General features: G+C 39.5%; 1 protein-coding gene across 9 annotated transcripts in view; it reads left to right on the top strand.

Annotated features, from left to right (window-relative positions):
• Positions 1-24,492, top strand: part of CHD2 (chromodomain helicase DNA binding protein 2) — an 88,503-nt gene that overhangs the window by 10,215 nt on the left and 53,796 nt on the right. For 4 of the 9 annotated variants that reach the window (XM_074600572.1, XM_074600578.1, XM_074600580.1 and 1 more), the window contains exons 1-5: positions 4,571-5,016; positions 7,672-7,743; positions 8,474-8,563; positions 12,647-12,707; positions 21,742-21,875. In XM_074600572.1, the coding sequence (XP_074456673.1) occupies positions 21,814-21,875 (62 nt within the window). In that variant the 5' untranslated portion in view covers positions 4,571-5,016; positions 7,672-7,743; positions 8,474-8,563; positions 12,647-12,707; positions 21,742-21,813. Of the gene's footprint in view, positions 1-4,570; positions 5,017-7,671; positions 7,744-8,473; positions 8,564-12,646; positions 12,708-20,696; positions 21,411-21,741; positions 21,876-24,492 lie in introns of those variants that run through there. The other 5 variants (XM_074600577.1, XM_074600575.1, XM_074600574.1 and 2 more) reach the window with 5 other exon arrangements.

Here is a 24,492-nt window from a genome sequence, read left to right as displayed (position 1 = left end):
GAAAAAGTGCTAGCAAAACGACCATATTAACATAATCTTAGTTTTCAGTGTTAAATCCTAGAAACAAAAAGGGCGTATGTAAAAGTTCTCTCTGTGTGTGTGGATGTGTTTGCAATTATTCATTACAGGCTGGAACAAAAGTCTGGATTTGAATTCCAGATCCAGCCCCGGAGCAGAATGAATAGCATGAGCTGATTGCTAGAATTGGGTTTTACCCTTGCTGCTGCTGTTGCTACTGCTTGTTTTGTGACAGCAGCAAAAACCTTTAGCCAGGATCAATATACCATAATCATCCTCACCCGTCACACAGGGAAGTTGGTTCCATGCTTAGAAGAACTTTGTCTTTATTTGCATTTCTGTCTGTTGCTGTTATTCCGTGTCACGGCTGTGAGAAGCCCACAAGATGCGAGCGGCGCAGGCATAGCCGGACTCTTGAAGCATCTGGGCACGTTGCTCCAAAATCCCAGGTTTTCAGCAGTGTGATAGAAGGTAATTTCTATCTGCCTGCACAATGACTTGATTTTAATAGTGAATTACTGAGGAAGGAAACAGAAGGGGAAAAAAAATAAAATAAAAGATTGTTTTAGTAACATGTTACAGGTTACATACAAAAATAGAAAATAGGACTTTATTCAGGACAATGACAATTTCTGTGAACATCCAGTTTGGAGGAAGTTAAATGCCTGCCACAAAACAGCTTACTGTGTTCAAAGGGCATTTGATATCCTGTTTGCGTATTCTCTATCGAAATAATCCAAACTATTATGTTTGGCTTCAGGCCTAGAAAATTATTATTGATTTCTCCCGAACAGTGATAGAATTTTGGTTGAAAAAAAGTTTGGTGACATCGCACATCTCTCAATCTTGTTTAGACTCTGGCTTTTCACTTCAAAAGGCAGATACAGTACTTAACCATTTTGTCAAATACGGGTGTTAGATCTCTCCCTTTCCATTATATTTGTGTCACCAAAGAGCTATATGCTACATTTGCACCTTGTGTATCACAAAGAACGAGCTGCTTCACCAATCTTTTGGTATCCTCTGGTGCAGAGGGCATGTTGGGGTCGGCAGGGAAGGGACACCGTCCTGTGAAACTACAGTGTGCTTTTGCGTGTCGTCCCTAAGGGATAATAACAATCTTCACGGGAGCTGGGGAGAAGGAAAAAAGGTTGTAGGAGAAAATAGTTGGAGTAAGTATCAGAAAGTGAGGTTGTGTGTATCTGGAATGCTAGCTGCAGATGCAGTCTCAGAAAATAGTTCCCAAATTAGTAATGGAAACGTTAAGTTGTCTCGTTATTATCAGACATGTGGTTCATAAAACATGGCTGAAGTATTTGGTCTAATGATACACAAAGCAAGGAAACGTGTTCTCTAAAATAGAAGAAATAAACGGTATGGAGGAATTTGCAGTTGTGTAGAAATGCTGAACTTAGACGGAAAAAAACAGGGGTAACCACAGAGGCAGTAGAAATGAGAATTTTGTGTTTACACAAAACTGACCATGGGCGATAAAGAAGTGAAAAAGGAGACCGGCACTATTCTACTGTTTAATTAGGAAAAAAGAATGCAAACAGAAAGACTGTTACTGGTACATGAACAGCAAAGTTGTCTGACAAGTACTGCAGGTCTGGAGAGAGTGATACTTACGTTCATGTACATGTAACTCACTTGAAGCCAAGAAACAGGGGAGGTAATGGATACTTGTGTAAGCTTTTTTGGAGCTGCTTTAGGCCTTGGTGGCCAGGAAGCAAAAGAGCAGTACTGAATATATTTAATAAGGATATTAGACTTCCAGTAATTTTTCGGTTACACGTAACAGCAATACAGAAAGTGATTTCCAAAACCGCTTCTGTCTGTTAATGTATATTTTTTTAAAAGAGGAACAGTCTATTGTGTTAGATTCGGGTATAGTTAGAGAAAATCAGATAACAGTTTGAGCATACAGGTTAGGTCTTGTTCAGTTACAATCTTAAACTCTTCTGCCTGGAACTACAGTACTCTTAAAAAGTGCAATCATGATCTCTTTTCTCCCTTTCATGTGGTTATTGCAAGTGATCACACTTTATATATCTTTCTAGAAATGTACTTGGATTCTGGGAAGAAACAATAGAAAGGCTGGAAATTGTACACTGAACTTCTCATCTTGATCCTTACTGTGAAGTCATACCTTGCAGCGTCGGCTGAAAATGCCTGCATGAGTAGAAGTGCTTTTGCTGTGCCCTACTTTTATCTAGTTCCCGCCTTATCCTTGGCTGCCTTTCCCCTTTCTTCACCATTGGTTGTTTTCCAAGGAGGACAGTATCTGGGTTCTGTCCATGCAAACACCTTTACATGCAGTTACGCATGAGTAGCTCCAGTGAGAGCAAGAGGATTAGCCTTTGCAAGAATCTGAATGGGAATGAAGTTGCAGAACAGGCTTCCTGCTCTGCATAGTCTCCACAGACCAGAAGTTCAATTCTTTTTCTTGTGGGGGTGGGGAAAAAAGGCCTTTTGCCCTCTTCCTGTGAGAAGCAGTATCTGCTCTTTTGCTCCACCATTGATTCCTTGGATGGAGAGTCCCATGCTGCGGTACCTTTATGTGGGCCACCGCATGTGGGCCACCATTCCTTCTTTGAAGATGGTAACCACCTTATCACCACTCTCTACAAGCCAGTAGATTTGTGTGTTCCTCCCCTGCTATGTTATACAGGGAGGTCAGCTTTTCTCTGTGTTTTTAAAGGAAATACATCTCTTGACTTAAAATCATTTCTCCTCAGGGACATTAGTGAGCAGTTCTTTTCAGCTGACCAGCTACTTCTGGCTTTTCCAGGACCCAGCTCAGGAGATCGCTGCTAAAGTCCAACTGCATGATTTCAAGTGCCGGACTAGCTCCTGAGACCTTCCACAATCATTTTAAGCATTGTTGGTTTAATTGCTGCCATAACTACCCACGTTATTAGTATAAAAAAGGAAGAATAGGACTCCTTTCTCTCTGCTTTTAATGGAGTAAGCCGTGCAAATAAAAGGAGGAGACAGGCATGCATATCATTCAAACTGACTGCTGAAGTATGTAAATATTAATTATGCTGTTCTGTCAGGCTTGCTGGGTGTGCCTCTTGCAGAGGAACATCATAACCAACTGTCTGGGGACAGGCGTTTGTGACAGTGACCAAGAATGTGGGGGATGCCCCTCTATTGTGCTGATATCTGAAGTGGTTTCCATGGCAGTAGTCAAAATAGGAGGCAGCGTCCTGGTGAGGTTGGCATACGAGACAGTTTCTATGGTGTTGGCTAAAAAAAGTGCGATACCTAGTTTTATTTGCGTGTCTGTCGTGTTTTTGAGAGGTACGAATGAGGGCTGGGATTGCTGTTGCAGGTGGGCAATGCGAGTGCTCTGGCTCTTTCCACTGGCGGGGCTTAGGAGCGGGTTCAGGGTGTACAGTGACGGAGGCCCAGGGCAGTTGGCTGTACTTTGGTCAAGAGAGCAAAGATTTTTGTGGCACCTCTGTCTGTGGTGAGGTGGAGCCGGTGCCCAGCCCTGGTGCTGGGTGGGCTGTGCCAGGGCCCAGGCCAGGCTGCCGCCTATAGAATCATAGAACAGTTTGGGTTGGAATGGACTTCTAAAGGTCACCTAGTCCAACACCCTGCAACGAGCAGGGACATCTTCCACTAGATCAGGTTGCTCAGAGCCCCGTCCAGCCTGACCTTGAATATTTCCAGGGGTGGGGCATCTACCACTTCTCTGGGCAACCTGGGTCAGTGTTTCACCACCCTCAGTTGTAAAAAGTTTCTTCCTTCTATCTAGTCTAAATCTTCCCTCTTTTAGTTTAAAACCATTACCCCATGTCCTATCACAACAGGCCCTGCTAAAGGGCTAATGAATCATAGAATTATCGAATGGTTTATGTTGGAAGGGACCTTAAAGATCACCTAGTTCCAACCCCCCTGCCATGGGACAGGGACACAGGTTGCTTAAAGCCCCATCCAGCCTGGCCTTGAGAACTGAGTTCTTTCTGCAGGAATGGCAGATAGGGAACTGGGTCGTTAGGCGAGGGGTGTTTACAGGCCAAGTTAGGGGGGTGAGCCCCTGTGTAGGTCGGTGCAGGTTGGCGAGGGGCGCCTTGGGCAGGCTGAGGTCTGAAGAGACATCTGAAGCGTGGGCTAGGAGAGAAGGCGGTGCTCAGATCAAGCAGGTCGCGGCTGCGATGATGCGGGGTGGAGCCGGGGACGCGCCGGACAGGTGGGGCTGGGGAGCGGGTGGCAGCAGGGCCCAGGGCCGCCGGCGGGGCGGGCGCTCCGAGCCGGCTCCCTGCCGCCCTCCTCCTCCTGAGGGGAGGCTTGTGCGGACGGGGCACGAGCCCGCGGTGGGCGGGGTGTGGGGTGCGAAGAGTCGGGCGGAAGCCAATAGGAGCGCCGAGGTGGGGGAGCGGCGGCGAGGGCGACCAATGGAGGCGATGCGCGCGCTCGGACTGTGGCGGGGCGGTCGCGGCGCGGCCAATGGAGGAGCGGCGCGCGGCGCGCGCGCGCAGCCGAGGGCGGGGCGGGGCGGAGGGGTGGAGGGGGGGCAGGGGCGCGGGCCCGCCCCTTCCTCGCCGCAGTGAGTAGTGAGCGGGCGGCCATGTTGTGGGGGGGGGAGGGGAGGAAGGAGTTGAGAGGAGACGGGAGAGAGTCTCTCACACATACGGCACAAGATGGCCGGGGAAGCAGCCGCAGCTGCGGACGGGCTCCCGGGCGTTGTCCCCGCCGCTCGGAGCGGGGAGGTCCGGCGAGCCGCCCTTGGGTGCCGGTCTCGGCGACCAAGTCGGGCCCAGCACTCTGAGGGGGGTTGCGGGACGACGGAGGAGGGCGGCGAGCCGGGCTGCCTTGCCGGGGCTGCCGACGAGCGGAGGGCAATGGCGCCGGGCTGCGGAGCTCTGCCCGCGCCTCTCCCTCGCCGGGCGGGCGCGGGGCTGCCCTTCACCGCGGGCAGGGCGAGGAGGGGAGCAGCGCCCCGTTCTCAGGGCCCCCGGTGCCTGCCGACGGGCTGCTCTTCGCCGGGTAAGTGCTTGAGTCTCTTCGCTTCTCATTGTCCTTTGTCCTTGGGAGGAAAAACAAAATGTCCTTGGAGCCGGGAGGGGGAGGGGGCGCCTGCCTCTCCCTGCCCCCCCCCCCGCCTTTCCCTGAGGGGAGCCGTGGGAACCCCCGCTTGTCTCCGTGACCCTTTTTTGGGGGGAGCCTCGCAGTTTCGGGGGGGAACGGCGGGAGAAGGGGTGCCGCAGAGGGAGCCCGGCTCGGCGACCGCCCCGCTGACACTCGGCGGCTGCCGGGCTGCAGAGCGCTTCCCCCCCCGCCTCCGCGGCTCCTGCAGCACCGAGCACCCCGTCCCCCATTGCAGCAGGGAGGACGGGGGGGCAGCTGCAGACGGGTCCCCCAATGCAGCAGTGGGGAGAGGGGGGGCTGCAGACCTGTTCCCCTCCAGTGCAGCGTGGAAGGGGGGCATCTGCAAACCAGCTTGTAACTCCAATGCAGCAGTAAAGGGGGGGGGGGAGAGGTGAAGGCTGGACTACATCATCAGTTAAATGTTTAGCCCCAAGCCCATGTCTGTTTAAAGAGCATTTGTTGCCCATTGCTGCTCAGAAGGGGATATGTTTTCGTAGTTTGTAAGAACAAAGACGCCATGTCCTTTTCTCTTAAAAATAAAACTTGGTGGTTTTTTTTGTGGGGTGTTGGCTTTTAACTCTTTCTAAACCAGTAGGAAAAAAACAGGCTGCGGATAAGACAGCTTAGTACTTTACTGAAACAATAGGTAGAAATTTACTTCACTCGAAAAACAGCAGTTCAGGTGCAGAACTTTAAAGCAAACTCTTAAGAATTACGTGCAAGATGATTTTGCAATTAAAACGGCAGTACAAAAACTTACAAGCTTAAAAAAAACAAAGCTCGGTCATGCCAAGTCTACAGTTTAAAGTTGGCAAAATACTACAGTTGTGATTTAGACGACACTACGAGAAGAAAAGGTAGTTACTTAAGTATGAATTACATGCTAAGGAAACGAATGAGTTTCTGTGTGACATTAAAAGCTTTTAAAAAACATTTATTAGGTGTCAGTTTTGGTTTTAGTATTCAGTTTATGTATTTTTCAGGGAGCTTGCAGTAATTTCTGTTTATGTAGCTTTTTTATCGTTGTTTCGATGGTTAATAATTTAGAAGTTGTACAACACCTATTGCAAGACTTTCTAAAAATGCAAGTTAAATGGAATGCCTGATGTTTGTTATGCGTTGGCTCGCATTCGGCAATTACCAATTTAAGGATAAAATGGTAATTCCAAATGCATAAAAAGTCACTGTAGTAGAGAAAGATGTAAATATATGAAGAACTTTAGTTTTAATTGGAGATTGTGTATAGCCACATTTGTTGAATTTATCTGGTGTACACTTGTACAGGATTATAAAACTCCGTGCAGGTTTTAAATATTGCAATTGGAGGTAAATCTATATTTTTCTGGTACTTCCTCTGCAAATACGAATCCGTCATTACGACAATGAAAGTTGGCTTTTTTTTGAAATATAAAAACAAGTTTCAGTGACTGTTGGACTTCTATCACCTTTATGCAGAGTGTTCGGTATTTTTATTTTTGATTTGGATTATGGTGGTTTTATAACCCCAGCAACAGTTCTGCAGTGTAGAACAGGTTCTGACATACACACTTTGCTGAAAAGAAAGTTCTAGCTTTAGGTGGGTGTCTGCTGAATTTTTCTTTTTTATATATATATATTAGGGGATAATTTTTAAAATAGCTTTGACTTGTTTCTTTCAGCTACTGAAAATAAAATAGCAGCTAAATGTCTCTGAAAGTAAATTGCTCTTAATTCTTAATGTAGTTTATTAAATGATTTTGTGGTTTTATATATATAGGGTATACAAATTTTAATTTGTATCTAGATATCTTTTAAGGTAACATTAAAATGTTATTTTAATTTACCCACGTATTTACAGGATGATTCCAAACTTCTAGAGTATGAAATAGTGGTGATAAATATAACTGCTGCAAAATAAAATATTAAGCCTTTTCACAAAAGGCGAGAAAAGTTGGTTAAAGGTAGTGCAGATATGGTGTTCCTTGTGTTAAAGAGCATAGTTTAGGATCTGATTAAAGGTTAAAGAAGTTGAAGGACAAAGAAGATAATCTTTTTTGGGGAGATCAAGAAACTTATGACTTAAAATTCAGAGATGATGATGACAGAAGCCATTTTAAAACTACTTTGCTATCACTAGAGGTTATATTTAATTTTGCATAGGCTACTTCTAAAGACTTTCATGTGGACAAAAAAAAAAGTAGAAGGACCGACAGGTATTGTGTGATAAATTACTCAATAAAAAATTATATCTTAAATTGGCTAGACATTTGATCTTTGTCATTCAAAATTAAAGTAATGGGAGACAGAAGAGCAGATTGCAGTTATTCATGCAAAAATATAGACCATGCATGTTATATGTCAGTCACTCTTCATCTCAGTGTTTTTCTTCAGCCAAGTATGTACAGCCACCCGTACTTTTATTTTTAGAGTTGAGTTCTAAAGATACAGTTACTGCTATCATAAGTTTTTCCTAACCTAATAATTACCTAAAGATCAATAAATTTCAAGTGTCTGACTTGTTTTGCTTTTCTAAAGCAAAATGCTGAAAATTTCCATACTTTTTATTTTTTTTAGGTAGAATTCCATGAACAATACCTTATTTCCTGACTGGCTTCCAGAAGAATCGTTCATACCTTATTTTCTTAGGTAAGAGTGGTTGTAACTTATGGTAGTATGTTAATTTTCTCATTATTTTTTTTCATCTTGGGATTTGTCTTTTTGCTACTGTGCAGACGGGACGAAGAAAAATCTCATTTTTAAATTGAAGGGGAGACATTTTGTAAATTATCTGTACTCTTTAAAAGCCTTGTTTTGCAGATATGGGTAGACTGTCTTAGAATAATGTGATCTTTATGCTGCTACTTCTGTATAAATTTTAGCTTATTAAAGTTATTAAATAAGTGGATTGTTATTTTTTTATATATGTATACACATACATGTGCATTATATTTGTTGGGAAATGACAGTATTTTCATATAAACCCAGAAGTTCTGTGTGTCCCATTTTACCAGTGAAAACATGCATTGAACTTTAAAAATTGTTTGTTTTTTGTACTTAATGAGTTTGTAGCATTAACGCTTGGGAATATTGTAGAATTTGTATATGATAGTAATAACCCTAGACTTCAGGTATTCATACAGAAGGAAACTTTTGGGGCCTGTTTCTCATTTTTGAAGACCTGAATGCTAATGCTTGTTAAGGATAGAATATTACATTCTTGTTCTGTAGGTAAAATTTTTATTAATTGTAAGACACCTTACGTGTTTTGAAAAAGTTCACATCAGTCAAGAACTGTAGGTAAAATCTGTATGTACCTTTTGTTTTCATACAACCATGGTTTTGTGTTGTGTTTTTTTTTCTTTTTTTTTCTTTAAAGGCTATTACTGGATATTGTTCTCACTTCCAAAGAGTCAGATGGCTCGATGGGTGAAAGACCTTGAGCAGATTTCTGTACTGTGCATACCAGGTATGTTATACTGTGTTAGTTTTGTTGTTGATTTTTTAAATTATCCTGGAAGTAATTTTTTTTATCGAAATAAACATTGAACATTTAAGCTACAATGTGTATTATCCTGTTGAATTTTCTTTCAAGTTTTAGTGCATTTGAAAACTGTTAGTATGTACTAAATACAGTAATGTTAATGTTTCCTTACGCATCTTGTAAGATTTTTATCGTCGCTCATAAATAAGACTTTTTTAAAAAATCCGAAATGATCATGTCAGCACGTTGTAAAATAAAGCTGTGCTTGTGAGAATTGCCATCTCTACTAAGGACATTCAGTCTAATCAAACTTCAGAAATTCTTTTCCTTCAGTTGAAGATACTGGTTCACTAGCAGGTGACGTTCATAAGCTTTTCCTTTCCAATAAATTGTTTCTATACAATAAACTTCAAAATTCTTTTTTCAGTGTAAATTTTACTCTTAAAAGCCTAAACCTGCACCCAGTCGTTACGAAGTATCTTGCTGGCCTTCTTGCGGTATAAACAAATCAGCTTTCTAATGTTTGGGTTGGTTTTTTTTACACTTTAATGTACTGCATTTAGAGACAGAGTAACATGTTACATTTGAATCCTGCTTTCACCACTGTGTAATTAAAAGGTGGGAATCTTCTTTGCCTATCTTAACTGGTTCCTTTTCACAGCTTACCATGCTAACGTACTTCAGTACATATTCAGGGCCTCCAAGTGTAAGCCATCTTCATGAAGACACGTGTATCAAGATTCTCAAAAATCTCTTGATAATTTGCCTTTAAAATCATGATAACTTAAGAATACAGATCTTATGAACCCCTACCTGAGTGCAGCTGTTCTCGTTGTCTTGGAGGAAGGTTTCAGCCTGTTCATATAAGAGAAGTCATATACCGATTTTTGCATAAGCTTTTTAAAATGTCTCTTTAGATTGTAGTAAACCTGTACTTGCAATAAGTCACTGCTAATATGCAAGACAATTCAAATAATATTTATAGATAATAGATGTGTACCATACACCATGGACAACATGCAACAAAATGGCTAATGAACAAGGTTGTTAGGTATGTTCTAGAACTTCATTGTGTAACTGTCTGATGTGAAGTTTGAGAACTAGAAGTTTGTGTTAGAAGTGACCTGGTACCTTGAGAAGGACAGCAGAACATATATGGAATACCACATGAATTTTCAATTTAGAGGGTCAAAATCTTCAAGTCTTGCAGTCTATTACGATAAAGGCAAGACTAGCCTGATTCACATAAAAGTCTGATAGTAATGATGGGATTGAACTTGTCAAACTCAAGATTTGTATTCCTGATGTTAAATCCTTAAATTTCTAAAGCTGCAACTTTTAATTGACCTGCTCTTTAAAAAAATAAAAAAAATATAAAAAAGACAGTGCTCGAGCAGGGTCCTCTCGAATGGCTTGAGCATTTTATGACGAATATGAAATTGAGCAGTGTGATCTTAGATATTTCCTGTATCATAATGATGTTTGTGCTGAATAGATATTATAATAAAAACATTTAAATGTCGCTTGTTACTTTTGTGAGCTCTTTGGAGCTACCTTTTCTTGTAAGAACAGCGTGTTTTCATCTAGTAAATGGCAACTTGATCTTTAGGCTAGGTAGACCTCAGTAGGCTAGATGCACACTTCTGGGGACTTGAGAAAAATTTTAGTTCATGACCATCCTACAGCATACTAATGAGGATTGATGAGGTCAGAAGAATGCTCTCTGGTTGAGTCTTTTTTTTGGCAGAGGAAGCTGTTCCTTTGTGGTGATAAAAAGCCATACTAAGTATTCTCATAGAATTAATTTGTAGCATTGACAGTTTATGTGGGAAAAACATTGGTGTGGTGATATATATCATCTTTGCAGAAATCCTTCATTAATTTATCCTGAGAAAGAATGTGGTGTCAGGTAAATAGCTTTAAAGCATCTGGCCTCACCTCATGCTGTAAAAGGAGATACACTTTCCTCATTCTTAGAGCTAGAATTGCCAATCTTTTGGTAAAGGAGTCATGGACATACAATGCAAGGCATGTTTTATGTGGTATAGGCTGTACTGTACTTGTGAGACCTCATTCTACAATTTAAAAATAAATATAAGCCACAACTATAAGATTAACTAAAAGGAATAAAAAGTAAATCTATGTTTATTTTTAAGTCGGGGATGGATTTTTTTAATCACGCAAGTTACAACAACTACTGTGAGTAGTTTGATTAAAAGATTTTTAGTTTGACATTTATTAAAAAAAATGTTAAATAGGAAATACAGGTGTTAATCTGAAAGGCTAATTTTTTTCAGCTGAAACTTGTATTTACTAGCTTTATAGTTTGCGGCTTTTGGCATAAGCCTTCAGCTTTCGTGATGCATAGTATATTTCAGGAATTAATGTGTTTTGGATATTAAAATTTGAAAACTCAAAATACAGTGGTATATTTTATAAAGGTGGAAAAATGATCGCTCACGTGATCATACGAATGAAATGTAATACGTTATTAAATCTTGGTTGTGTTTTTGCAAAACTCATTGTTTGGTTCATCCGTTCACTTAAGAGTAGAGAACTCTTACTACTACTGAGTGGTACCACCCTGACAAATATTAGATTCCTTTTGCAAAATTTTGCTGAGGTAAGAACACACTCTGGTTGAGTCTTAATAACTTCTTCCGTAGAGGAAGCTATTCCTCTGTGGTAAAATAAAGCCATATTAAGTATCCTCATTAAAGCTTCTATGAAATTACCATACCTGGATGTTAACTATAAAATTAAAGAAAACAGGAACTGCCTTGAATGCAGAGTATGTATGTTTAGCTGTGCCATAAATTATTAAAAATAAGTTGAGAGCTGTAAGTTGAAAATCTCTCAATTGTTAACTTTACCTAGGCTTTTTGTATTAAATTGTAGTTTCTCAGTGGCACTTTTTTGAGTGGAACGGCACCTAAATGACAAAAGAAGATTTAAAGGGCATAAGTAAACGTCTTTGCCCTGTTCATGGCTTGCGCTTTGTATGACTGATAGATGCCTCTTGGATGATCAAAGTCCAGCAGCCATGTTGTGTTTCTTCTGCCAAGTGCCTATCCACCATTTTAGAAGTACATCAGTCTTGTGCTTCCATTTAATAGCAGCTGTTGGATCACATTTTAAATGCTTGTTTTCAACCTCTAAATTTCATGTTCATTTGGATATTCTGCATGTTTATGCCAGTTTCCTATAATTTTTTATCATTTCCCCTTTCTAAAGGGATTTTTTTCCATATTAATCATTTCAAGTAAATTGCATCAACAAAGAAATTACAATTCTGTTCATCACAGCTTGCTTTCGTTTCCACATCTGAGTAGCTATCAATTTGAAGAGGAGAACTGAGAAGAGTGTAGAAAATTATGCACAGTATATCACTGAATAGATCCATTAATTTTTATGTATTTGAGGCTATATTCTAATATAAGTAGATTCTGAGAGATCATGAGATCTCTTTGCTTGTACAGGTTAGGTGGATAACTTGTATGCCTCTTGATAGTGGATGATGTGGATTGCCAATAAGTATTTTTAAAGTTGAGTTTTCAAATTTGGGCCTTGTCCATATAGAGATAACTTTGGGATACAGAGAAGAGAACTTGTTCCGTGTCAGCGTGTTAAATAATGCCACTGCATCTAGCTGATATCACCTCTTAGTAAAATGAGTATTTTAATTATTTTTATGTGAAGGGCAGATCAGTTCGTTTCACATACTTCCATGTGATGCCCAATTTTCTTTTTCAAAAATTGCAAGAAGGATTTTCTTGTTGTTGTTGCTTTGTTTCTTAAGGGATTTGCATATAAGACTGGGTCTGAATTTCTTGGGTGGTTTGCACAGGTTCTTTGTTAACAGGTTGCCTAGTTCAAATTTTTTATAAAAATGTCTTTTGTGCTATATGCTGTGATGTGCTGGGGATGTTTATTTTATTTGGGATAGGAATTTTGTAATAGTCTTAGGCTAGTGCTCTGCTCTTATAGGCCCTTAAGTTGTTCTCTTTTTTTTTTTCATTTTTTAATTTTCTTTTAATTCAAGTGTTTAATATACCATTTTCCCTACAGATGTGTTGAGGAATTGATTTACTCACTGTAAGCAAAATAACTGCTCTTGATTGAAGCACTGGTAAGTTGTTATTCTGAATAACGTTTACTTTTTAGCTTTAAAAAAAACCCAGTGAACACACGTGGCTATAATGTGGCTATAATGTTTAACTTGCTGAAGTTTTTGACGGAATACATCCTGAAATTCCTTAAAGTTTGTCTGTGTGCACGTGTGTGTTTCTAGAAGGCTTAGTTAGAAGGACCACAGGAGCATTCTTGCTGGGCTCTTGGGAAGTGAAGCTATACTTGGATAGTTCTCACAACCTGTCTCAATGGAGAACAGCTTTCATATCTAATTGTAGTTCTTTGGTCTTCTGCTTCTGTGATTTAACTCCTTATTTTGTTGAGAAGTATTTGCTCATTCAGAATGCTTTGGTACACAAATGTCTGTCTCTACTAAGTACTACACACAATTTGGATAACATGGTGTGGAAAGTATCATAGCAGGAAGAATATGTCTTACAAGCATCTTGTGTTGTCCTTTTACACTTCTGTCAGGATCAGTGAGGGTCTTTGAGCAGATAGTTACTGTTTTCTGTTCTATGTTCTGGTTCTGTTCTTCATTCATACCATTTTCTGCAAAGCTGAACCTTTATGTAATGCTGATACAGTTTTCTGTATTAAACTGCTAGCTGTTAGACTTCATCTAGGAACCATTCACCATATAGTCAAAATACAAAATTGGCGGGGTTGAGTAGAAAAACACATTCAGTTTTATATTGGATGAATATGGGGATAGGATTTTCTCCAGTTTCCTTTACTGAAAGGAATTTGGTCTTGATGACCTTTTGCTGTCTCTAGCACATTCTGTGGCTCTCTTGGGAGTTGTCTCTGGAAAGACCCAAGTCCTTTTGTCTTCTTGTCTGATTAAAATTCAGACTCTTTGATTCTACAGTTTTAATTAGGGCATCCATTGCATTTTGTGTATGTGAATCAGTTTTTTTAGTGGGAAGCTCTATTCCTGTAGAACTAAGCTTCAGAATATATGCTTTTCTTTAAAAGAGACAGTTTCTTGGAGACAGTTCTTTCAGTATGACATGCTACCTGATTGAGTAATGCTTTCCTTACACTGTAGACAGCTTGAGAAAATGTTCCAAGAAGGAAATATTCTCTTGTTTTGGTGAAGAGATGATAGTGATTTTTAACTGTCCAATGGCTACGTATGGTAGCAGAGACCATCTATGCTGCCTCAGTCGCTAGAAAAGCGGCTACTCCCAAAGTCCCCTGCTTTCTTCTCATCTACTCACGTGATGTGGAGACTAATGTAGAACTCTTTGGAAAGGAAAAAGAGTGTATGTGGGGGGTAAGGTATAAGTCTTGCTAGGCTATATTATCATGGCCTTGTGCTGCTTTTAGGTACATTTAATTTTGAACCAATTTTATCACTGAGTTTTCACTCCTGAAGCAAAACAGTAGAATTCATGAACTTTAAGGAATTGCATTCTTATTGTGCGTACTTGTGCTCAGTTTTAATGATCTTTGATTAGTGTTTTATCTCTTCTGCTGCTGTGTTCTGTAAATTTTACTACTTTGTTCTTTCAGAAGTCTTAAACTAATTATCACACTGTAGGTATGTGTAGAACAGCATATTTCTCACTATGTTAGAAGTAAATGTTACTCCTTCCAACTCTTCCTCAAAACTCTTCTTGTGCTGTCCACTGTTGCCTTTTTTCCCCAGTCACTGGCTATAATCTCTAAACATGTGACTCATGTTCCATTTTTATATTAATCTTCATCTGTTTCCTGCATCTTTCTGTGTGCGTTTTTCTGTTTCCTCTCATTGGATTGTAAAGCAGTTGTCAGATCTGGTTTCTTGGGCAGGAATTTGTCTTTTCAGTTACACACTGAGTAATTCTTCCATCCTCTTGTGGTTTATAATCCTTGCCCAAAGGAAGGGGTGAATGTGAAACTCTTAATTGACTTAGAAACAGTTGTCTTCAAAAGAAGTTGGCTTCAAAATGCCTTTGTAAAAACATCCAAATGTATGGATCTTGAAAAGATCCAGTATTACCCTCTGGTAAACATAAATAATGTTTAGTTGAAACACTGATTTTTAATTATCTTTTTTTAATAGAAGGGGGTGAAATATTTGAAAACACCAGGAGCTTTGTTGAAGTTGGCATACTTTGCTTAATGCAATAAAACTTATTATTTAAAAAATAATATCCACAAAAAACAATGCATCTGTGAATAAAGTCACATCTTACCTGAAATTAATCTCTAAATCTGAGAAACTTGGCAAACAGCCTTTGTTAGCTAAAAATACCTGATCCTACATGAGTTGTGCTTTTACTGCTGTGCCTGCTGAACATCTAGTAGTGGTAAAAGTGGACTTAGGACTGTCCAGAGTACTTAGTTACTTTTAACGATTGGACAGAACATCATTATGGACTTTAGAAGTCAATAAAGGGCACGTCTGCTTTTCCCTGTAGTGTCAAAGTTACCGACATGTGTCTTTGAAAATGAAAATCTTGCTTTAATGAACTTTGAAGTGTAGAACTTCAGGTTTGGTTTGCTCAAAACGTCATTCTGTCCATTCAGCTCCCTCTGTTGGAGTGAATTCCCCTTAATAGCAGTAAGTTTTAAGTTCAAACCTCAGTGTGAGGGATTTCACTCTGGAAAACTTTGTGTCTTGGTGTCTTGCGCCCTTGCGGTGATGCATGGACATTCTGCGTGTTACTGACCTTCAGTCTCAGACTAAAGAAACGCAAGGTTTCCATAGCCATGAAACTGCTGAAGCTGTGGATTTGGCCCTAAGAGATATCTTTTATTGCTCTGGCCCGGTAATAGGTAGAGCAAACAAATAAGGAATTACAAAAAGCCTAAAGAGAAAAACTTTGTGAACTCATATCTTTCAAAACTGTTGCCTTAAACCTTAGGCATGGTTGGGAATGGTATCTGTCCATTGATACGGAGTGTCAATATGTTACCAGTGTTTTGAAGGAAACTTTGAAAGTGTTACATGACTATCCAGGTCCCTTATTTATTGCTACCAAAATCCTATGTTTGGAAAAAAATATAGTAAATAGAAGATAATAAAGCTTGAAAAATGGGATGATGCCTAACTGATGTTAGAGAAGGAATGAAATATTCACATCATCTAGCAAAAAAATTGGGCTATTCAATGGATGCCTTAAGTGTAGGATCACTGCATATGTCTTAGTGGTGAAGGAGTATATTTTTGCAACGTTATTGAAACTCCTCAGTAAAATGTGTGTTAATTCATAAATAAACAAATGCTGAGAAATCTTTTAAAGCAAATGTAGATTTCACATGAAAAATGTACAGATTGCTATTAATATTTTGGCCATTACTGTGGCATCTTTTTGATGTATGAATAACTTTTAGAATAAGGGCTGTTGTAGCATCGTCTTAATTATAATCAGTTGTTATATCATCAGTTCCGTATACTACTAATTATTTTACAAGGTCAAGAGAAGTGATTAAAATGAATATGGCGAAGTTACTTGCAAAGTTTTTGGTACAACCAAATGCAAGTGAACCTAGTAGGGAAACTTGCCCTTGAATTTACTTTTGGCAGATCTCATTAGTGTCTAAGGCAGAAGGCTAACCCAACTGCAAAGGGCTTTTCAAGGCTGATTAATATGTAACCAAATGACGTTTTTGAGAGCTGGGGAAAGGTGATGCCAGTAACTAAATTTCCTTATGTTAAGCTTCTTACAATAGCTATAAAATTTTTTTTAATGGTCTTATTTATGGGGTTTCCACTGTGCTCATGTTAGTACTTCTGAATATTTGATTGTGACAATAATAGACAACTGTCATGGTTTGTTTTTTGTGTTTTGGTACTTTGGTCAAGGCATTGGCATTAAAAATTATTCAAGGTTTTAATTTATCTTTAAATGCCTAGATGGATTTGAAATTAGGCTAGTATACCAAAACAGCCCCAAAAAACTGTTTATTCAGTTTAGTGTGGGGAAAAAATATTTTAAAATATTTAATCCCTGTCTTAACTGAGGATGAGTTGAATGCTTGAAACAAAGAATTTCTGCAACCTTTGAATGTTCAATTCCTGAATCTGAAAATATGAAGATCCTGTGGTTGGATACTATTACGACTATGCACGTTGCACAATGCAGAGCAAAGTGAATTACCAGATCCCGTATTCCACTTCTATGTGTTGTCATTCTTTTCCCTTGTATTTAAAATGAGGAATTCTATAGAGGAATATAAGACAGGACGTATGGGCAGTTGTGAAAGTCAGACTGAGGCTTGTTGCACTCGTTCCATTGCTGTTTGATTTGCTATAACTGGTTATTTTGAAATGAGAATGGGGAAACTGGAATGATGAGGCAGAGACCACTAGATGGCTCCACTGATTTTTGATGTCCTGTGGGTAATTTCTGCATCACTTTTTGTAAGAATCTGCCCAGGATTATCAGGGGAACAACATAGTGGTGAAGTTGGCTTTCAGACTAAAATGAGATTAGTACACATTCAAAAGAATAAATTGACGCTGGAGTGCAGATACTAAAAACCATGAAGACATTTTAAAACCTTCTTTGTATGTCAATCTCTGCAGTTAGCATTGGTTTTAAAATGATGTTTTTAACACTTAATAACTGCCTGTACTTGATTTTTGCATGTTAGGAGGAGTAGTGTTTTGGTTTTTTGTTTTTTTTTTGTTTTTTTTTTTTTTAAGTACATGGGCTTATTTTTATTGGAAGAAAATGTAAAGATGGGTTTATTTGGTTTGTATTTATACATGTGGAAGTCATTTGATCAGTTTGGTTTGTCACTCACCTGTGGTCTTGGTTGCTGTTATATGAAGAGGAAAGTTGGAATATGGATCAGGAGTAGTATGGTGGCCTTGCTAAAGGCAACTAGTGTAACTTGTTACCATTTTCATCTGATTTCTGACATGTCCTTTCCCACCAGTAACTGAACCAGTCATTCTGTTTGCATATAAGTGTGCGTTTGCTGTTGCACTGTATGTCTTTCATGAGCTAGAAGACTGGGTTAAGATGGTGGAATGTCATCTCTCTAGCCACCATCTGTATATAGGAAACCAGTTTTCATGCCTATTACATTGGTTTTGATGGATCTATGTCTTTGAAGAAAGGAGCATGGACAGTAGTTGAAAAAAATTGGCTTAGTATAATAACCTTGGTTTTCCACTAAGCAGTGTCAGCTTTAGTAGATGGGTCGGTCCAATAAAGATGGTTGCCAGAGCAAATATCTTGGATTTCCCGCTATTGATTTCTCTAGTGTTTTAACGCTATGGAGAAATTTCAAATGGAATTTATGGAGCCTGAAAGGGTTCTTGAACTTCTAATCATTCCTCCCCTACTTCTCTATAGTTTTGGTTAAAGTTTATATTTTTGACTCTTGAACTGATGATTTGACATTGTTTGTTCATGATAAAATTAGATGTTCTGGAATATGTAATACGGAATGAAGCATCAGTTATATGTTTAAACTATCTTCAAGGTACAGTAGTTGAATGTCTTAGTTTAAAGATATGATCTGTATTCCAACAGCATTTTTCTTTTAATTTTCCATAAAGAATCCAATCAGATGAAGAGTGTCAAAAGGAGTCTACGAATGAGACACCAAGATGGCAGTTCCACTGTTGATTGAGAGGTTGAGGAAATGGACTAATGCATGAGTGCTGTGATATGTCTGTCCAAGAGAAGGATGTTAAAACGTGGACTCTCGTGTTATTAAACCAGAGAAGATCTGGGTTGTGATCATCCTATCAAAATGGACTTTGCACTTGAATTAATGAGGGAGGACTCTATCAGTGACTGTCCAATGATGGATCTGTTTGAGAACTGGGTGGCAAAATTTTCCTCTTGGGTTGTGTATGCATCACAGGCAAATTCGTTTGGTAAGAGATCTGTTGCTCCCCCTTTGGAGAAAATGTAATGTTTTTTTAAGTGACTTAATAAAAGGTTTTGGTTTCTTTCACACTTTGTGTTTGTCCTTTCTGGCTGAATATTTTTTTATTGTGTTGGTATTGAAGTGAGTTACATTTTTGGTTGCTATTAAAGTGAAAAATACTTTGGCTGCTAAGCACTAAAGGCATGGTAAAATTTTGTGCTATACTTGATTTAAAATGTGGTTTTCATTTGCAAATTGTCTTCACTTTGCCATGACTTCTGATGAATTTTTATTTGCTGGTTTGTTCATTCAGGTGCTTAAAGTTAGGGGTTTTTCAGGACCTGACCTATTGTCAGGGTACTACTTCTGCTGAATTTTCTGAAGTTATTTTAAGATGAAATTGATATCGGTGGAAGGCTGGGAAATATGACAATAAAGGAGTACTTGAATGTTTTGTGTAACCTTTTTCGGTATGCTTCTTCGGTTGTGTATGGGTACAGAAACTTTTCAACAGATTTCCTGGACAACATACTTCCTAAACAGTCTCTTGTGTCTTCAAATTGTCCTGTACAAGCGTCCAGTCTCCTTCACCGCTATTTGATGTAGACTTAGCTGCATGATACTGTACCATGTATTTGATGAGAAAAAAAAGGAGTTGCTTTTGATATTGCTACAGATGACGTGTTAACCTTTACAAATGAATTTTAAAATGGTCCTGATGATCAACAAAGCAATTTCCTTTCAAGTTTCTTGTGGATCAAATAGTTAAACTGTAGCCACCTTGCTATGTACGTTTCACCTGAAATTCATAGTTGTCTTTGTTTTATGCTGGAGGGCCAAGATGACAGACCTGATGCTGAGATAACCTAGGTGTTTTCTTTTAAAAACAAACACAAAATACAGACAAAACCAAAACCCCATTGTTTGTTTAACCATTTGGCTTGCTCAGAGTTCTTTGTAAATATCCGTTTTTACCATGATGAATTGTTCATACCTGTTTAATCTTGTTATTCTGATGATGCACGCTTGCTCAGGTTTGGGTTTGCCATGTGGTATATGGTGGAGTTGGATACTGGGACCAACCCATAGGGATGCCCATTCAGATGAGTGGATTTCCTTGGTGTTCCGAAAATGGCTTGGAAGGGTCTTGCATAGTGGTTTTTAGTTATTGTAGTTTAGGAGCAAGGGGTCTTCTGTAAATAATTGCTAAATTGAAAGTCCTTAAAATGGACTGTGGCAATGGAGTGTACCTGCTCCAACCTCGATGTGGAAAGATGATAGGTTGTTGGAGGATGCGAATGGCAAGTGCGTGGAGGAGTTGATGGGGACTCTGTTGGTTCTGCTGGTAGAAGGTGATGTTTTTGGGCTGTTGGGATGCTGTGCCATGGATCGTCCCCATAGGAGCCCAAACTAACCCATTACCCCTTTTCCCCCTAGTGTCTGATTTCCCTGTCTTGTTGTGATGCTTACGCATATGCAAGATGTCCTTGCACTTTAAGGAGTCTGTTGCTTGTGGGAAGACAACTGGTGGTCAGAATCCAGGAGGTTCAGGGATGCTTGGATTGACTCCATTTCCCCTGGGATACATCCTCTCGATAGTAGGATGTTGTATTTGACGTGTTGCTTGATTTCCAGTTCTACAGCTCAGCTGTTATATGGCTTTAAAATTAATATGTCGTGTTAAGATCTGTTAACGAACATGAATGGGTTAAGGATGGGAATTAGAAATAACCCTTTTAATGGTGTCAGCCTTATTTTACAGTAGTGCCTTGGTGTAACCGGTGAAAATTGTGTAGCTGTTGGATTTTTATTGTCAGGGAGAACCACTAGGGAGGCGCTGTTGAGCTGGAGGGGGCTTCCAGCAACGTGGGGTTCTTGTCCCAGCGCCTGAAGCCCTTGTCCCACGCTTTAGGTGCAAGCCTTGGGTGACAAATGGTGGAGCTGTTGTCTGGGGCTACTGCCACTGAATGGAGAAAAAGCTACCCCTTGGGTGGGCTGAGCCCCAAGGTGGGTTGCTGCTGGCTGCATGGCTGTTAGCTCCACTTCCATTCTTTCAAAATGGCTTGTAAGAGCACCACTTCCTGTCCAGGGAGGAAGTAATTTTAGCCCAGGCACTGAAATATTTAGCAAATCTTTAAAACAAAAGGCACAAATTCCATTTCTTTCTGGTTTCAAAAGGGTGTCTGAGCCACATGGGGTTAAGGTGCCCCTTCAGCTGGGGTAGTTGGAGGAAGCCGGGGCTGTGGGGCTAGCAGGCACCCTTTAGGTGGAGGCTATCTCTTTTTTTGGTAGAAATGAAGGGGTGGGTCTATGGTACATCACCTGAGTTGTGGGGTAAATGTAGAGAGTGTCAATCAAAGGCAGAGCTCAGAGCTGGGAAGGAGCTCTAGATGGCGGCTGTGCCTTAGAGAGAGCGCGCTCAGCTCCGTGCCTTCCCCAACACTTTACGCAACTTTCCCTAACTTTCGGGCAGCCTCAGGGGGCCCCCACAGCCCCTTGCCTCTCCTAGGCACTAATCGGGGGCCGAGCGGACCTTTTTCGGGCAGAAAAGCAGCTTTTGAGGGCTCCTTTTTCGTGCCTTGCTGGAAAGAAGAAGCCGTGGAGAGAGCCCAGGTCGTTGTTTTTCCAGCTTAGAAGCCATGGCGTACCTCCATTTTTGTGCGCTCTCCTAATGAGCTTTTTCCCCCGGACATTTTTCTACTAATTATCGCTTCTTTTGGTTTATCGGCAGCATATTTTTTGGGATTAGAATATATATTTTTTTTCATTCTCTGAAATTCGTATTTTATCATTATAACGCTAAATATTTTGGATCTAATGTTTTTCCACTACCCGAAACTAATATCGACTTGGTCCTGGCGGCGGTGCATGGATCAGGTAGGTGAGCAATTATTAATAATAATTTTTAGATTTCTGCCGTTTTGAGTACTTTGATTTTCGACCGATTTGAGCTGTATTGGGATGACGCAATAAGATACAGAGATTATTTGCATCCAGTGTTACTTTGGGAAAGTTTGCAGGATGCTCCTCTGCTGTGTTTATTCTCGGATTTTTCTTCTAAAAACGATTATTTATTTTAAATCTCCGTTTTGCCGTGTTGATCAGTGTTGTGTATTGTTATAACAATATCATTGCAGCGTCAGGACTTTGTTCCTGATAATGAAAGCCAGTGAAACGAACTGGGACCTTACCTTTCTTTCAACTTTTGACAGTAAATACCTGGGCACAGGACTTCAAAGCAAACAGACACCCCTGACCCCCTCTTAATATTTAAGAATAAAAAGATGATGAGAAATAAGGACAAAAGCCAAGGAGAGGAGGGTTCAGTCCACAGCAATGCATCGAGGTATGATCTATCAACTTTCTTTTTTTTTTTTTTTTTTTGGTAAAACCTGTGAATACCCTGTATACTTTGACAGCCTTGGGTTACTGTCAGTGCTTAATACAAAACATTTTACTGATTTTGTTTCCTTTTTAAGGAATGACCTTGAGATTGTTAGCATGCCACACCCTAATTTTTTTTGGTAGCAATTTCTGAAAGTTGTGTTGTGACTTAAGGGCCCATGTCATAGTCAAAAGGTACTGTACCTTTATTCAGGGGAGCCCTTTTCTCTGTATTATGTTTTTCCAGCTTTTGAATTTCAGTTTTTAGGTTTTTTGTGCTGTGAAAAATGACCTTGTCGGTTTAGCCATTGCTGCATTGCACCATTTTACATACAAGGCAAATTTTTCTTTGAAGAATCTCAGAAGTCTAAACTTTAACTGAGGGCCATACAGAAGCCTGGTGTAGTAGTAAATTATAGTAAATAGACACAAGAAAAAGTTACATGAATGAAAAAAAGCTCATTTTAAAATATAAACTGGAAAGTGCCTGTTTGTCCGATACCCCTTACTTCAAATTTTATTTGAGCTTGTAAAACTTTGATACTGTTTAGGTATTTTAGAATATTTTGATACATTTTAACCAGACTTTCTCCTGCTGGTGATAGCATTTCGTGTTATAAAATATACACTGGGACTGGTAACAAGAGCCTCCAAATGCTTTGCTTGTTTGTTTGATACATTTTTGCTCAGAGTGTTTTTATTTACTTTTGTTGACTAATGAGATTCTTTACAGATTTTTATAAACTTAACCTTGATGTGGGAAAAGTATGAAAGACTGGAAATGTTTCTGTGCTAGGAATGCAGAAGTATAATTACTGAATTGCTCATTTTGTATTTAAAGAGTCGGCTTTTTCGAAAATTGGAAATTAAACTATATGCATTTTTGTTTTCTAGTTTGTACATACACTTGAGTTTTGCATTTTGTTAATTTTGATTGAATCGTGGCCTGTTTATTTTTCTCTGGTGTTGTCTTCAGTAATTTTTAACCAACATTAATAAAAAAGAATTTTGAACTGTCTGTTGTATCACATGTGCTCTATGTGATGTTTGCAGGTGTTTGAATAGTATTCTTGATGTCCAGTATTTAACCTTCCTTAAACACACAAACTTGAAATACTGTGGGAATACATATTTTATCAAATTACTGTAACCTTAGAAGCATAAACTTGGATGCTATTCTGGATTTATTAAAATTGCACTCAAATTTTAAATCCTAAAATGGATATAGGTAAGTTTGTTTAATTTGAAATCATTATTAACTAAATTAGCCACAGGGGCTGTTGAAGCATTACATATAGCACCTATACAGAGCTTTTTATAATAATGCAGTTTAAAAACACATCAGAGTTTTAAACCATGCTACCTTTATATTACTGGAAATACTGCACACAAAATATTGCCTAAAAGAGTCGATTTTTTTAAGTTACATATGGTTGTTTAAGTCTTTGTGTTTGGGTTTTTTTTAAGTGTGGATTACCAGCAAGAGCAATAATAAGTATAATTTTTTCAGGAAATCTGAATTAAGGTATTTTATCAGTATTAGAAAGAATGCTAACTAGGAGATGAAATTGGAGACATCTAGCAGTAGTTATACAGGAAAAAAAAACCCTTTGGGGTTTTTTTTGTCCTTAGGGGTATTATATTTGCATAGTCTCTCATGTGTGCTTTTGGTGTTTTCATTGAAAGGTTATATATTGTAATTGATCAATTTGTATGTAACACCTGTTGTGTGAAGTTTCTCTTCTCCCCCTTCATGATTTTTTTTTTTCTCAAAATGAATTTACTGTGGGTAACATCCACTCACCTGGAGTGTGGGAACAATGGAGCACAGGATATTTGTAAGTGAGCCCTGTCGACCTTATTTCTGAGCTGTGAGTCAGCTGAATGTCGTAAAATGGGCTTTACTTCCTGAGGTTGACTTGAAGTTGTAGGGGAAATGATTTCTAGGAAGTCAAGCCACCACTTTGCTTTACTGTAGCCCAGAAATGTACTGATGTCTGCACTTCACGTGCTGCTGGCCGGTTTTCTCCCCAGTTATGGGACCAGCTCAGCATCTGTGGGAATACATGAAGTCCTGTGACCCAGACCCTGGTGGGAGGCCTGGGTGATGGAGATGGGCGGAAAAGTCTCTGGGCTGGAGAAGCAAAAATTCAGGCCTAGAGAAAGGTGTTAAAGCAGAAGAAAACACAGTTCCTGTACACCACCTTAGCGTCCTGACTGGGGAATATGTTTGGAATTGACTCCTACCTCTCCAGTCCTGAGGAAACACAAAGGCATATGCTGAATGAACAAAAATACCTGAGAATTGTCCCAAAACAGATGATTCTTCTTGGGGAGGGAAATGGCGTTAACTCTTTACAGTTTGGAAGCTGAGGGGTCTGCCTTGTGCCTTTCTAGATGAACAGCAACACCTGTCCTTTGTATATTGACAGTAAACCTTTCCAAACTTGAAGCTGATTGATTTCATGCAACTTTCTCCACCTGGGATAAAAGTTGGGATGCTGCAGTTACTGGTGACCACCACCTGTGTATCTGGGACTCACATTAAATAATTGAACAAACCCCTGGCGTGTTTTCTA

Source organism: Larus michahellis, chromosome 9 (genome assembly GCF_964199755.1).
Source record: "Larus michahellis chromosome 9, bLarMic1.1, whole genome shotgun sequence".
In the NCBI taxonomy this organism is placed as follows: domain Eukaryota; kingdom Metazoa; phylum Chordata; class Aves; order Charadriiformes; family Laridae; genus Larus; species Larus michahellis.
Note: the sequence above shows the minus strand (reverse complement) of the source record. Positions and strands in the feature narration are given on the sequence as shown.